Source organism: Microcebus murinus, chromosome 14 (genome assembly GCF_040939455.1).
Source record: "Microcebus murinus isolate Inina chromosome 14, M.murinus_Inina_mat1.0, whole genome shotgun sequence".
Lineage (NCBI taxonomy): Eukaryota > Metazoa > Chordata > Mammalia > Primates > Cheirogaleidae > Microcebus > Microcebus murinus.
The window spans coordinates 66,712,743-66,728,242 of NC_134117.1; the positions used below are offsets into that span (position 1 = coordinate 66,712,743).

The following is a 15,500-nucleotide window of genomic DNA, read 5'->3' on the forward strand; positions in this document are numbered from 1 at the left end:
ATGCTCAACATCTCTAATCATCAGGGAAATGCAAATCAAAACCACAATGAGATATTGTTTATCTCCGGTAAGAATGACCTTTATCAAAAAGTCCCAAAACAACAAATGTTGGCATGGATGTGGAGAGACAGGAACACTCCTACACTGCTGGTGGGACTGCAAACTAGTACAACCTCTGTGGAAAGTAATATGGGGATACTTCAAAGAGATACAAGTAGAACTACCATTTTGATCCATCAATCCCATTACTGGGCATCTACCAAACAGAGCAAAAGACATGCTATAAAAAAGACACCTGCACTCGAATGTTTATAGCAGCACAATTCACAATTGCAAAGATGTGGAAACAACCCAAGTGCCCATCAATACATGAGTAGATTAGTAAAATGTGGTATATGTATACCATGAAGTTCTACTCAGCCACAAAAACAATGGTGATTTAGCACCTCTTGTATTATTGTGGATAGAGCTAGAACCCATTCTACTAAGTGAAGTATCACAAGAATGGAAAAACAAGCACTACATGTACTCATCACCAAATTGATATTAACTGATGAACACTTAAGTATACATATAGTACTAACATTCATTAGGTGTTGGGCAGATGGGAGGGAGGAGGAGGGGATGGGTATATTCACACCTAATGGGTGCAGTGTGCACCATCTGGAGGATGGACATGCTTGAAGCACAGACTCGGGTGGGGCAAAAGCAATATATATAACCTAAACATTTGTGCCCCCTTAATATGCCAAAACAAAAAAAGAAAGTGAAAAGAAAGCAAAAAAAGAAGATAATTAACATAGAACAAGAAGGACAAATAGGAAAAATAATGATTATAGATGTAAACCCAAATACATTAGCAATTATATTGAATTTGAATGAACTAATTACTTTAAGGATTTTAAAAGACCATATTAAACACACACATACAACTTCATTCTGCTTACAAATGTCACACCTTAAACATAAGAACACAGAAAAGTTGAAACTAAGAAATAGAAAGGTGGTAATTCTCTCCAAATTTATCTATGGATTCAATGCAATTTTAATTAAAGTCTCAAGAGGATTTTTGTGGAAGATAAGATGGTTAATTCTAAAATTTATGTGTAAATGCAAAAGACCAGCCTATATAGCCAGATATGAAGATTGATTACAAAGCTACAGTAACTAAGACAATGTGGTATTAATGCAAAAGTAGACAGATCATCAGAGCATGATATGAAAACAAGTCAATGTATATAACATCACTTGATTTGTTATAAACCTGACACTACAATGTAATGAGAAAGGGATTGTTCTATAAATGTCCTGTAATCATCAAATACCCATATTTAAAAATGTATTATAACCTTATTCTCACATCACACTCAAAAATCAATTCCAAGCAGATTGCTGATGTAAAGAAGGCAAAACAAACATCAACAACAGAATATCCATAAGATGACAGGAGACTACCTCTATGGCCTTGGTCAGGCAAAGCTTTTAGAAACAGAACACATCTATAGCAACAAGGATAAAGAAAAAGTGTATACATAAACTTACAGTTTAATTAACAACTTCTGTTCATCAACAAACATCAGAAAAAGAATGAAATGCCAAGCCATGATCTGGAAGAAAAGAGATATCTCACAAAAGTGATATGCAAATAAGAATACATAATAGCATCAATCTCATTAATCATCAGTAAATGCAAATTAAAACCACAATTATGTATATCATATTCCCACTAGAAAGGCTGAAAATTAAAATATATCATAGCACCAGGGTTAGTGAGGATGTGGAACAGCTACAATTCCCAAACGTTGGTGGTAAGGTGCATAAATCAGTATGACTGTTTCTGAAAACTTATTAGCAGTATCTACGTACAGTTGAACAAATGCACACCTAAGACCAGCAATCCAACAGAAAAGCAAACATAAATTCACCCAACACCTGTACAAAAAATGTTTATTGGGACACTGTGTGTTATAACCTAAAACGGAAACAAACCAAAAGCCCATCAACAGTAGAATCCATAAAGTGTGGCGTATTCATGTAATGAAATCCTATACAGTGATGAGAGTGGACTTCATGGAAAAACACAGATAAATCTCTAAGCCAATGTTGAAGGAAAAAAAGCAGACCAAAGAAGTGGAATGAATTCTATCAACATAATTTCCAAAATACATGAACTTAATCAATGGTTCTGGAACTTACCGTATTGGTTACCTTTGGACTTCCTGGGGTGTCGGCTGGGAAGATACAGAGATTTCCCCAGGAGGGCTGGCGATTTTCCACTCTTGTTCTGAGTTTGGGACGTCACAAGAGCACTCACACTGCTAGAATGAAGTGAACTCTACACTTATGATTTATGCCCCTTTCTGTGTGTATTTTATATATTTTTATAAAGTATATTTTAAAACTGTGGCCTTGTATTTGGGCCTCTTGTGTCCATATTTCCTATACTAATAATTGCCAACATGATTGAGCACTTGCTATATATCAGTCACTGATGCTGGTACTAGTTGCTCTATTCCAAGTTTTTTTAGTTCGACTTTTGAGACAAAATTGCTGCTCTCATTGGAGAGATTTCATAAATCCAGAAGCTGGTGTTCAGAGAGGTTAAGTCACTTACTCGTGGCCATGGAATTAAGAAATAGCAGAACTTGACTTCAAAAGCACCTTTCTGATTCCAACATACTGGCTCCTGTGTAGTCCAGGCCTTAGTATTCTTTAGGAATCTGTTCAGAAGAGGGACCTCCCACAACCAAATTAGGGTTTTGCAGGATACAATCATGTAACCCCAACTGCGAAAAGGCAGACTGGTGTTTTCTCCACGAATGCTGCACTCCACTCTTGCACACAGGCTTGTAGTTTTTGGTGGCTGAAACCCAAGTCTAGGGAGGTGACCCTCTCCCTGACGTGCCTTGTGTCTACGTCTTCTGAACACGGGGGCAATCCAGGGTGGAAGGGGCATGGGCTTTATTTAGACTGGCCTACTAGTTGGATGGCCTTAAGCAAAACACTTTGCCTAAGTCTCATTTTCTGCATTTGTCACAATGAGATTTCTTAATTTTCCAGTGGGGAAAGAATGAGTTAATTCTCCTAGGACATGGCAGGCATATAATCCATGTGAATCGCTTTTCTTTCTCCCCCGGGCCCTGCTATGCTAAATGTCTTATTTCTCCCTTGCTGCACACCCATTCTCCATCTTTATACACCTGAACTGCCTCAGTGGGCTCCCTTGCCCTCTCCTCTTGGCTTGGCAGGAGGTTAGGGGGTGGGAGACCAGTGAAGCCAGAGAGTGTGTTTCCCCAGCTGGCTGCTTGTGGGGTCACTCTGGAATGGCTCGTCCCTGGAGCTGTACTTGGCTCCTGCCGGGCAGTTACCACAGTTAGAACATGTGCTCCTCCTTCCTCCCTTTCTGGGCCTTCAAGGTGGTCAGGGAGCAGGTGCCAGGTGGTCAGGGTCAGTCTCTGGCCCCAGGCTTCCCACCGCCCTCGTGACTCTCCTCTACCTGCCGCAGCTCCCGAGTAGTCCCCTCCTCGGTCCCCACACCCCGTCTCTCTCTCTCACCGTGCAGGTCCTCACCCACACCGCAGCTCGCTGTCATCTGCTCTGGAGTGCAACAAGCACCTTCCACACGAGATCACAGCCCGACCAGATGGCAAGTGGCCGCTGAGGAAGATTCGGCCACCACTGTGGCTTTGGGCCTAAGGTAGAAGCAGGAGCTAACAGACAGACACAGAGAGTAGATGTAAAGTAAATTCAGCACGCATACTCCTCACAGCTCTAAAATTCCCATAAAACCAAAGGAGTTGGGTCCGACCTCAGAAGCAAATGGCCGTCACCCCAGGAAGCCCCTAAAGCCTGGCATTTACAGAATATGTGGCCATGAACCTCACCCCTCCACCCACACTGTGGGGGGCTCGTTGGTGCCTCCACCAGCAGTAGCGACGCTGTCCCCTGGTGCCTTAGCGTCTGCATGTCCTCACGCACATGCCCGCAAGACGCTGAGAGGGCACAATCTACAACCGTCCTCACCCGGTGAGCCAGGCTGCTTTTCATTTGCTTTCTGGGAACAATCAGAATTATTCCCTGAGAGGGTCTCAGGGACAGAGGCGAGGGCTTGTGGCACCGTCAGCTCCCAGCAAGACAAGAACGAGGTCCATGGCACACATCCCAGTTAAATAGGGGTGGAAATGGAAGTGTCCCCTTCCTCTGTCCTGGCAGACAAGCTGGCAGGAAGTGGTCTGTGTGAATGTTATGGGTGACATGGTTGACTAAGCTCCAAGCCTGGGCAGTTCACACCAAGACGCGGGGCGCCACAGGTGTGCAGATCACAAGAGCTGCTGTCTATGAGAGCATATCTGCGCAGTCACTTTACCTGCATTGTCACTGATCCTCAACCCAGCTCAGGACCCAGGATCCATCTATAGGTGAGGGGACAGAACGGAGGCACAGAGACAATACTGATAGGACTCAGGATGCGCATCCAGTGAGTGGCAAAGACCGGATTTTAAGCCAGGTCTATCTGACCCCAGTCTGCCCTACTGAGTGAGCACTGGGCCCACTGCCTTCCACGAAGGCTATGTGGGAAAAGTAATTTGCCATTTAGCAAAGGCAAGCAGGGCCTAGCTTGTCAGGAGCCAGCTCTGGCCTTGGGGATCTGCTTAGGTTCTGCAAGAGGCTCAGCTGGCAGAAGAGGGAAGTTTATGAATGGGGAAAACATCATTCCAGCGGCCGTGAATCACAGATTCATTCGGATCACTTCAAATCCAAGATCACAAAGCTGGAAAGTCCAGAGCCAAAGTGCAAAACCAGGTCTCACTTATCTTTTTGACATTCAGCATTTGTCTAGCATTTGTCCTAGTCCGAGGAATACAGCTTTCCTCTTTCTGAACTCCTTGCCCAGGAAGCCAGGCCTAGGAGAACAGAGCAAGTGCTGACAGGCCCCAGGCTCAGCGCTGACGCTTGCACATGTAAGGTAGTAATACAACAGCATGCACTCAGGCTGCCTGGACACCACATCTCGTCACCATGTGCTATAGTCCGAATGTTTGCGCCCGCTCAAAATGCATGTGTTGAAATCCTAACTCCCAAGGTGATGGTATTATGTGTGGCCTTTGGGAATTGATTAGCTCATGAGGACAAGGGTCTCATGAATAGGATTAGTGCCCTTAATAAAGGGACCTGGAGAGACTACAATGTGAGGAGAACACAACAAGAAGGTGCTGTCTATGAACCACAAAGGGGACCCTCACCAGACTCCAAATCTGCCAGCACCTTGATCTTTGACTTCCCAGACTTCAGAAGTGTGAGAAATGCATTTCTGTTGTTTATAAACCACCCAGTCTATGCTACCTTGTCATACAGCAGCCCAAGCTAGGACGTCACACAAGCACACCTCTGAACTTTTCTGAGCCTCATTTTCCTCATTGGCAACCATGTACCAAACTAGCAGGAGCGAATGAGATGAGATGATACAGGAAAAGCTCCGGCACAGAGTAAGATTCACTAGCTTGCAGCAGTCATTAGGATTACCAACCGTGGAATTCTCATAAAACACAAAGAGATAGGTATTCTTGTCACAAATATATGAATGAAGCACTGAGACTCAAAGAAGTAAAAAAGAATGTGCTCAAGATGTCACAACCAGTAAGTGCCAGCAGTAGGATTCCAGCCTGGACCCGGCCAAGTTCAATCTACTTTCCTGCGCCGTGTCTCGGCCACCTTCCTGCATGCCAGGACCAGGCAGCAGCATCGCCCCATCACGCTGCATCTTGTGGACCCCAGGATGCCCTGCCGGTGGGTCTTTCCACCTCTGGGCCAGGTCTCCAAGGGCCCTACCTGCATGCATTTCCCACACTCCCTCCTTCTACCTGCCCTTTTGTTTTCCACCTTGCATGGGCACCAGAACAGGATGACACCTCAGCACTAACGTTGGAAGAGGGAGGCATGGAGGCCTGCCTGACTTCTAGCTCTTAAGGGCCGTGGCTTAGGGCTTTTATAAGAGAATTTTAAGAATATTTTGGAAGATATAAACCCCATTTCTGGAGAAAATGCACACATGTACGTGCACTCAGCAATTTGGAAAATAATTTTAGGAGGCTCTCAGCCACCTCTGAGGTCTATGAAGGGGTTTGGGGGAGGAATCCCTGCTCTGGGGGAGAATCCAAAAGCTTTCTAGAGCACTGATTAGCCTTAACTTAGCACTCCCGTTGGCCGATACACAGTTTACCTTCTGCAGAAGGAGGGGTGCTCCTTGGGCGTCAAGGGGAAGAGGCAGCCTCCTTGGAGGAACAGCCCCTCCTGTGAGCAAACCGGGCACGGCCTGATGGCCCGCCTGGCTGGGGGCCCCAGGACCGTAGCAACCCAGCCCGTCTCTGTGGTTAGCAGTGACCCTGGTAGCGCAGGCTAGCCACAGCCACCACAGGGGTGTGCAAGCAGACACTCACCAACTGCCCTGAGGCCACTGGAGAGGAGGCAGCAGAAGCGGAGGCTGAGGGACCTGGCGGGCTGGCGGCAGTGAAGGTCAGCACAGGTGCAGCGGCGGCGGCATAGCGGGCGTCCTCCCTGGAACAGAGAGCCAGCTGCGGGGCGGGAGCACACGCTGAGGAGTCAGACAGACATGAAAGCGTGAATCCCAGCACTCTCTCTTACCAGCTTTGGGACCGTGCCTTTTTGAGCTTCAGTCTCCCTGCCTATAAATTTGGATAATAATTTCTACCTTGCACTGCTGATTTGAGAATAAGAGAGCATTTATATTTACAGGGTATAGTACAATCCCTGGAACATGATACCTAATCAATACGTGGTTGTCGATATGGGTATGATGCACGGGCAGTCTCATTTCAAAGGAGTTACGATGACTTGGAGAATGCTTGGGACTTCTTTGCATATTTCAGGGATTCTGGTTGAAAATCAGGATGTCAGAGCAAGGTATGGATGACAAAGAAGGGTTTGCTGTGCACGCCAGGTAGCCTGGCAGGAGAGAGGCCTCTTTGCAGGAGGTGTGCCTCCCTCGTGGTGGCTGATTGCAGAGAACTGCTTGGCTGATTGCTGCATTGAGACTGCACTGGACAGGGACGCTCTGAAATAGCCTCTTTTCTGTTTTTGAGCTCCGATGAGCAGGTCTCCACCGGCTTGTGTCACCAAAGTGCATTGCTGTGTGCTTTCAAACTCCACATGCATGTGCCTGATATGGTTAGAGTGTCTGCATGGGCCCGGGTGTTTGTGCATGGGCATGCGCCTATGTGTACATGTGTCCGTGTACATTTATCTTGGGTGCCGGCAAGTCTCAATGTGTTGGGGAATATTTTGTTTTCCTCTGAGTTTGGACACCTCTGAGTTGCCCCTGGCAACTGTATCTTGAACCTGGCAGCAACTGAGCTCTCCTGGGGTCACATTTGATCGCTCACCCTAAGTGGTCCAGGCCTGTCTGTTGCCCCCACTTCCAGATCCCGGCCATTGGCTTTTGCAAATTTCTGTAGCTGGTGTTTCATTTCTCTTTTTGTTGTTTTAGAGCAGATAGAATTTCTACTCTCCTTGGAGCTCAGTGCTCAATATCAAGTTCAGAGGTGACAGGATAAAATCTGAGGGGGTGAGCAGAGGTTACAGACAAATGTTCCTTCTGATTTTGTAGGAAGTGACTATGAGCTCACCTGATTTATCTGAAATAGGTTCACTTCTTTCATAAAAAGTCTCTTCTGACTAAACACTGAGAGACAAAATAAATAAATAAATAAATAAGGCAATGATTAAAGTTACTGGCACAGGAAAGAGTGACTTATCTGAAGTTTCTTGGCATGAAGGATGAATGTGATAAGAATCAGACATAGTTTTGTGTATTCAAAACAGCTAATGGCATGAAATAAAAGGATGTCTTGGATATAAAAATGTGACACTAGGAACAAAAGTATTATGTCTTTTATTGTGTCCATAGCAATGAAAGGTCAGTTAAAATTTTTTTTGATCTTTTATCTCATCTTCTGTTGCCAAAGTTAGGAGCACAAAACAGGCTTTAGTTTGGACATGGATGCAAATCCATGAGCTTTACTTATGAGAGTGAAGGCTGCCTGACAGCGAAGGCAGCGGCACTTGATTAAGTGACCCTTAGCTTGGAAGCAGAAAGTCACGCAGAGACTGGAGCTATCCATTAGACACTGTCCATCTCTATTATTAAATAAAATGTTTAATTATATTTAAAATATAATGATTAAATTTAATATTTTAAAATATTTAATAACATCTCTGCCATTTATTATTAAATGGAGTGATTAGTAAATGAATCCCACATTCCTCTGTCATCATGGCCTTTGGGTCCAGTGGTCTTTTCTTCTCTAATGTGTCCCGAGTTTTCAAGAAGATTTGAGAGCCTGAAAAGGCAAATGTTAGGTAGGGAATTAGTTTCCCCTTGGCACAATTTGGGGGTTCTCGAACCTAGGAACTGGGCAGCTTTTCTTAAGAAAATAGAGACCTTTGGGAACCCCTGCAGCTGCTCCTGCCCAGCTCCCTCTGTCAGCTTAGTCTGGGGGCCCCGTCCCCTGACCCCCACCCTCTGTCTGGGGAGAAGCCCCTCATGGGCTCAGGGCAGAAGAACTAGGGCCATTCTCTTTTCCGTTCCTGCGAGATGAGATCTTGCTCATGGAAACCAGTCTCCCCGGGTCAGCCCCGCTGAGGGTCGCTCTGCCTGGAAGTTCCAGATGGCAGAGGGGGGACTCTGCCATGTCGGAGGTGGGCTTGGGGGTACACACGCCTGGGGGCCAGGCTCAGGGTGCTGGTTCCAGGCCTGTGGGACGACTGAGCATATGGGGTGTCCACTGGGAAAAGGAACCCACAGACCCCGTGAGGGCTGGACCTTGAAAAGCCAAGCTGTGGGTCCCCTAAGGACAATCCTTAGCCCCATGACCTAAGCGCTGGAAAGCGACTTATCTGACGTGAGAGTGAGTATAGAGCTGGGAGAAGAAACAAAGTTAGCTGACAGGAAAAGGATCTTCACCCTACCAGGGAATGGGGACAATTCTCTGTGTATCATGGCACCCTTCTCAGGTCTTCCAAGAACTTAGTGTTTCAAAGAAAATTGTTATGTTAACCAAAATTTAGAACTGCTGCTCGGCCTGTCTCTCACCCGTCCCTGCTTGACGTCAGGGGATTCTGGACGTACACTGAGGGAGGAGGGCATATCTGAGACCCTCCTGGGGAGAGCAGTTTCCCTGGTGCTGTCCACACCGAGGGGACAGAATTCCGCCGGTGACTTCGGCCTGCCTGGAAAGGAGCAGACAGTATTTTTCCATCCCAGAGAATAAGAGCGTAGGGAGCAAAGACAAGATTTATTATTAAACAACTTTAATCCAAATGCTGATTATTATTTGCAGTGTCTGAAGGCACAAAATATACCTAAAATGTATGGAATAGTCTAAACAGAGTTATAAATCCAAAGAGCAAAGCATGAAAAAAAGATACATTCTGAGCTGACACAGAAATCTCAGTTGGGAAGATTTTTTTTTTTTCCTAGAGAACTTGCTTGAATATCAATCATTTCCCCTCACGCCAAGGGTAGAAAATTCGAAAAAAAAAAAATTAACATAAACATGGTGAAGAATAATACCATGAAGTGTTGAGGATTTGTATAAGCAGAATACTGTTCTCTAGAAGATGCTGTCTCTCTGTCTCTCTGTCTCTCTCTCTCTCTCTCTCTCACATACACACACACACAGACACACACACAGACACTCCATCTCTTTCTTTCTTCTCCCCAGCACCCGTTCTAAGTAAAGCCATCCAAGAAGACAACATGCTATACCCCAGAAGACAGGTCATCTCAAGGGAAAACAAACCAGACTGAGGTGCGAGATAAGGCAATGAAACCGGAGTTTGATTGAAAAAATAGAGAGAGATATATATGAAAAATTGACCATCCAGGGCAGGGCCCCCAAAGTGCCGATGGAAAACAAAGCCTGCTCTTTTTCTGGGCGATGGCAGACCACCAGGCACGCCAGGCTCCAAGCTCCACACGCTATGATTGGTAAAATGCCAATGGATTGCCTCGGTAGCACGAACATCAGGCCATTCTCAGCATCCAGAGATAAATAACATAATTATAAACACTCTCTCCCCCAGGGTGCTTTTAGCTGACTGTGTGATGTGGCCATTCCTTACTGCTCAATCATGTCACTCAGGACTTTAGGAAAGAGATCAATCCTGGGCTAGTTATCGCCCTCATAAATACCTCTCTCGAGTGACCGTACAAGGCTGTAGGAGCGCCGATCAATAGGGCTTTGTATTTCTCCATGGCCACACGGCCGGCTCCCAGCTCCCTGATGGCTGCTGGGGTGGAGGTGGGAGCTGCGAGCTGCATCCCGACAGAGTCGCCTTTGCCTTCAGGAGAGCCACGGAAGTGGCGCGGCTCAGACTCCTCCAGTTCCACTCCTGATGGCTCTTTCCTGGTTCTACAGTTTAGTTGCCCGGGAAAGGGCGCCGGCCGGCGGCGGGGCTGTTGGGGTGTCCTAACCTCACGACACTGGGTTTCCCGGCAGGTCCAGCAGCACAGGGATGGGCCTGGGAATCGCAAAGGACGTGGGGTCCCTCATGGGGAAGGCCCTGGCTTTGGGGCCGGGGGGCTGCTTGAGGACTCCTGGTCTGGAACGTGGGGAAACGCGGAGAGAGGGTTGGGGGCTGCCTGGCAGAACGCCTGCGGGACTCTCAGCCCAGAGACACGCCTTTGCTTTTGGGACCACAAGCAACTTCCCTGGGGGCGGGGGTGGGAGTACCTGTTTCACATCACGCAAAGTCATGTTTCTCTCCTAAGGGCCAAGGCCTTTTCCTACCTGAACGCACAGTGTCCCCTTTCTCCCCCCGTCAACCAGGCCACTCAACTGGGACAACTCCCCCAACTGCTTCCAACAGGACCCTTTCACTGGAAACAGCAGAGCCTTCACTCCTGCGTCTGTGACCACGCTTTTCTCTCACTCGGGCCCACGGGCCCAAATCCAAGGGAAGAGTCTCCCCTAGCTGGCTTCTTGTCCCACTGCCACACCTGGGCCACACAACCAGCCACACCTCGCATTTCCCTGTCCTGCAGACCTTCCGCCAGGCCGAGCCGGCCTCTGCCCAGCCTCCCTGAGGCAGTGATGGGGCCTGCCCTCCTCCCCCTTGTTCCACGGCTTATTGATGCTTCTAATCTGGGAAAGAAAGTAAAAAACGAGGCCAACAGGATGACACTAGAACACATCGGCCCTCAGAGACTGTTACCTGAATATGGGCAGCTCCTCTCAGGCCCATGGGGCAGGTGCGCACTACAGTACACTGTGACACACAGTGAGGTCACCGTGCCGTCCGGGACTGCCCAGGACACCTCTGCAGTCCCAGGGTACCAGGAGCAGCTGATCACCCTACAGCACAGCGACCCGGCCGGCCAGCCCACGCCGGCGCCAGACTCGCTCTTTACCTATCTGCGTAGACCAAGGAGAACAGGGGCCAGGAGCAAAGAAGGGGCAGGAAGCCGTGGGCCAAGGCAGCAGACGGCATGTGGGGCTCAGGTTCCTCTCCCCCCGGCGGGAAGGGGGCTCCTTATCTGGTCACTCTTCCTGCCCTCAGAAAGGCCCGGGAACCGGGGCTCCTTTGGCACTTCAGAATGATCACAAGTAATTTGCCTTTTTATTCATATAGAACAAAATTTACAAAGTCATTCATACAGTTTTTGTGTTTTTTTTTTACTGACTTCGAAAATTGGGAATATTCAAAATACACTTTTACCCCACTCCATTCTGTCATTATTTACACGTATGTACAAGAAAAATGAAAGAGTCTCTGTGTGTGTGTGCGTGTGTGTGGTCTGTGTTGTCATCTTCTTGTATTAAAAAGCTCTGCTGGTCGGGTGGGTGGGCGGGCGGGCGGGAGGGCAGGCGGCGCGCTCAGATGGAGGTGCCGTGGGAGGTGTCCAGGGCCTCTGGAAGGACGCCTCCAGGCACGGGCTGGAAGGACATGGGGATGGGGGTCTTCACCGGGCTCTGCCGGAACAGCCCCCCGTTGGGCGACCTGTGTTTGCACTGCATGGAGGGCATGGTGGCCGAGCTGCTCAGCGGCAGCGGCAGGTTGCTGCTGGGCCCTGACGAGAGTGTCCGGCTCGTGCCGTGGCTGCTCTGCTCCGGCAGGAAGGTGCTGACCGACAGCTGGGTGTTCTGGTACTCCCGCGTCGGCTCCAGCGCCTGGCTGGGAGCCAGGCCCCCCATCTCTAGGGCCGAGAGCTCGATGGACGCGGGGGAAATCTGCTTGTGAGCAATGTCTTCGTCCATCAGGCTGTTCATGCGCCGGTGGACCTGCTCCAGATTCACCTCTTTGTCCTGGAGGGAGAGCACGGAGAGGTCAGGTCAACCCCGAACGGCGGGCCCAGGCTGGCTCGCCACACACTCCGGCTGTCTGAAGACCCCAGGCCTGTGCAGCCTGTGGGACTGCGGGTGAGCACCTTGCACCCCACAATGCTCCCGCCTCCCCCCAGTGGCACGGCTAGCCCACAGTTGTCTGGGGAAGCCACCAGCTAGGACCTTATCCCCGTAGCAAAGGCCCTGCCAGCAGGCCTGGCTGCATCCTGCCTCCCCACATCCAGAGGCGACCTTGGGACAAGATGTTTGAAGAGCTGGCAGAAACAGAAGGGGAAAAAAAGAGTCCCACGGGAATGCAGGGACTGGGCCTTGAGCCCCTGGCAGGCCCTGTGCATTAGCCCTTTGAGTCACAAGTCTGAAAAGACTCCAGGTGATCATTCCCGCCTTACACAAAAGGAGACTTAGGTTCGGGAAGGTCCGGTGACCTCCTGAGACTCATAAGCCCCATAGTGTTAGAGGCAGCCCAGAAGCCTGGAGCAGGAGAGAGTCCAGACTCACCTGTGACCACCTCCCCAGACATGCAGGGAAGGGGAATGTCTCTGTCTGGAAGGCTAGTGGGGCATGGGTTTCAGCGTGGGGAGAAGGGCCGGGGAGGGTGAAGAGACGGACTTCCCCAGGGCCAGCTCACTCCTGTGTCATGGGGGTTTGAGGCTGTCTAACTGGGTGACCCTCACACCCCACCCCACCTCACCGTGATGGGTGGCATCACAGGAAATTGTTTGCTTTGTTCATTTATTTATTTGCTTAAGAAAGAAAATAAAACAGAATATTCCTGCCAAACACTTAATGATTTGCTTACAATGTCAGAATAAACCAAGAAGGAAGATGTCATCTCCTTCCTTGGTTTCCCCCCAGTGTGGTGGGACACAGGACCAGGTGCCCAGCAGAGGAGCCGTGTGAGCCCTGGCGAGGCCGAAGCCGCGTCCTGCTGTGGGCAGCAAGGGTGCGGCCGTGCCCGGCATGGGATGACCGCGGCCCGTCCCTCCCTCAGGCCAGACTCCAAGAGAAAGACAGCGTCAAAGCTCAGCCCTAAGACGCAACCCCACAGGCGTGCTTGATGGTGATGTCACATACCGGAGAAAGGAACCTACCCCCTGTCAGCCTTGTAAGGGAATGAAAAATACCAAGAAATTTAGAAGCCCTGAATATGATTTCATAAGGAAAAGAAAGAACCATGTGAGCTGAAGGGCCATTCCAGTGACTGCTTTGAGCTCCATGGGGCTAGTGGAGGAGGATTTCCCCATGAGGAAGTCACCTGAATGATGGGCATGAGTCCCCGAGATGAAGGCGCCAGCCACAGGGCTCACCCCCGTGAAGGCTGAACCCAGAGTTTCTCAGGCAAGCAGGTGAAGTGCTCTGCAATGCACGCCTTGCCACAGTGCCCCCGGCATGGAGGAGGGGGCCACTGCTCTCCCCGCACCTCTGTGAGCTCACGGCTGGCACACAGAGCTCAGTTTCTGGAGGAACACCTGCTGCCGTTCCCAGAAACTTTCCCAGGACAAGGAAACTGAGAACACCCATAAGACACGGAGAACTCATTCTGGGCAGGAGGACATCTGAGCACAGGAGAGCTGGCTGGATTGAAGGAGGAGCAGACTATGGGATGTGGCTCTGTGTCGCAGGTGGGGAGGACAGCAGGAACCACTGGCACAGCCTCAGAGGCAGAGCCACGACCCCAGTGACCTGAAGCCCCACACAGGCAGGGCTCAGCCCGCTGGTGAAACTGAGAGAAGTGGTTGGAGAAGACCACACCTCTACTCTGGGTGGCTAGATATCGTTCGCACAGTGCTTTCACTGACCCCTTCAAAAGTTTGTAAAATATGTAACAAACCAGATTCAAGTTCTTTTCTAATTACCTTACACCATTGTTAAGCTAAATCCGGGTAACTGCCCCTTTTTGTGTATTTTATCTGTTTTGGTTTCATTTTTGCATGTGAAACTATTTTTACTAGTATTTCATAACTATTATATTGGGCATTAGTGGCTTGGACTTTTTCCTAAAGAAGTCCGTGGTTTATTTGCTTTTAGGGAATTACTATTCCTGGGATGGTAACAGTTTGGCAGGTGACCTGCCTACCTAGCCAAGAAACAGAATCATGACCCTAACAAAGACAGTAGGATTAAATCTGAATCCTGAACAAAGAGAAAAAGAGACAAAAAATGGCTGGTGCTTCATCTGTTCCAGCAGCAGTGCCCCACCACACTTTCTTGTCCACTGCCATGGTCTTGGCGCCTATGGGGGCTGGAGGGGAGATAAGAAGGACAGGAGAAGATGGCCTTGTTTGCAAGCCCTGGAAGGATGGTCTTGTATGGGCTAGGACCATAGATTTAGCACACATAAAGTGATGTCTAGCTGCACCTCTGCGAGTCCAGCCAGGGAAGGAGGAGGCAGGGGTAATAGGCCTACTCAAGGAAAGAGGCAGGAGTGATTTGAGTAATTATCTATCTTTTAGGCAAAATGGTGTATTCTATTATGTTATGCAAATTCAAATAATGGGCTTTCTTTTAATGTGAAGTACATCAGTTTACAGCCTCATTATCCCCTGGTTCAGTGTTCAGCCAGGTAATGACAGCTGTGGAAAGAGACCTGGAAACTTATTGCTGCCTTCATTAATTTACCGTAGGTAACTGACCTAGTCAAACACCCCTGAATCTGACATAAAATTCACCGGCTGTGTTTGCCCACGAAGCCGGCCGCACTGCAGCTCTGCGTCTCTCGCCCCGCGTTGAGCAGGGCAGGGTTACCGCGGAGCCTCTCCCAGGCACTGTCTCGCGGAGAGATAAATTCTGTAATTAAGCCTCTGTTCACCAACGTGGAAATAATACAGTGTATTGGAAAACGGTAATTAACTAAACTATCATCTCTGTAACAGCCTGTGGCACGTGGGACTCATTAGAACTGGCTTTGTTTGGAGTCCAGCGGCTCCTACTTTAAGTCGGGCAGGAACAAAACTAGAGCTGAGAGACTTCCCATCTGACGGGGAGGGCTGCGGGCAGCATTCTCCTGTTACCACTGAGATCAACCAGGTGGTAAATGAGACCCAGCGGCTGGGAGAGATGCCACCAACATGATCTTCTTAAGTGACGCTCCAAATACTTGCCTGACCCCAAGGAGCTGGGCCTGGGGTCTGAGCACAA

General features: G+C 48.9%; 1 protein-coding gene across 1 annotated transcript in view; it reads right to left on the minus strand.

The window, feature by feature from the left end:
- Positions 1-9,049: 9,049 nt before the first annotated feature.
- GRID1 (glutamate ionotropic receptor delta type subunit 1) overlaps positions 9,050-15,500 on the minus strand; it is a 673,637-nt gene continuing 667,186 nt past the window's right edge. Inside the window, exon 16 of the mRNA XM_012788001.2 lies at positions 9,050-12,323. Coding sequence (XP_012643455.1) covers positions 11,895-12,323 — 429 coding nt within the window. The 3' untranslated portion in view covers positions 9,050-11,894. The remainder of the gene's footprint in view (positions 12,324-15,500) is intronic.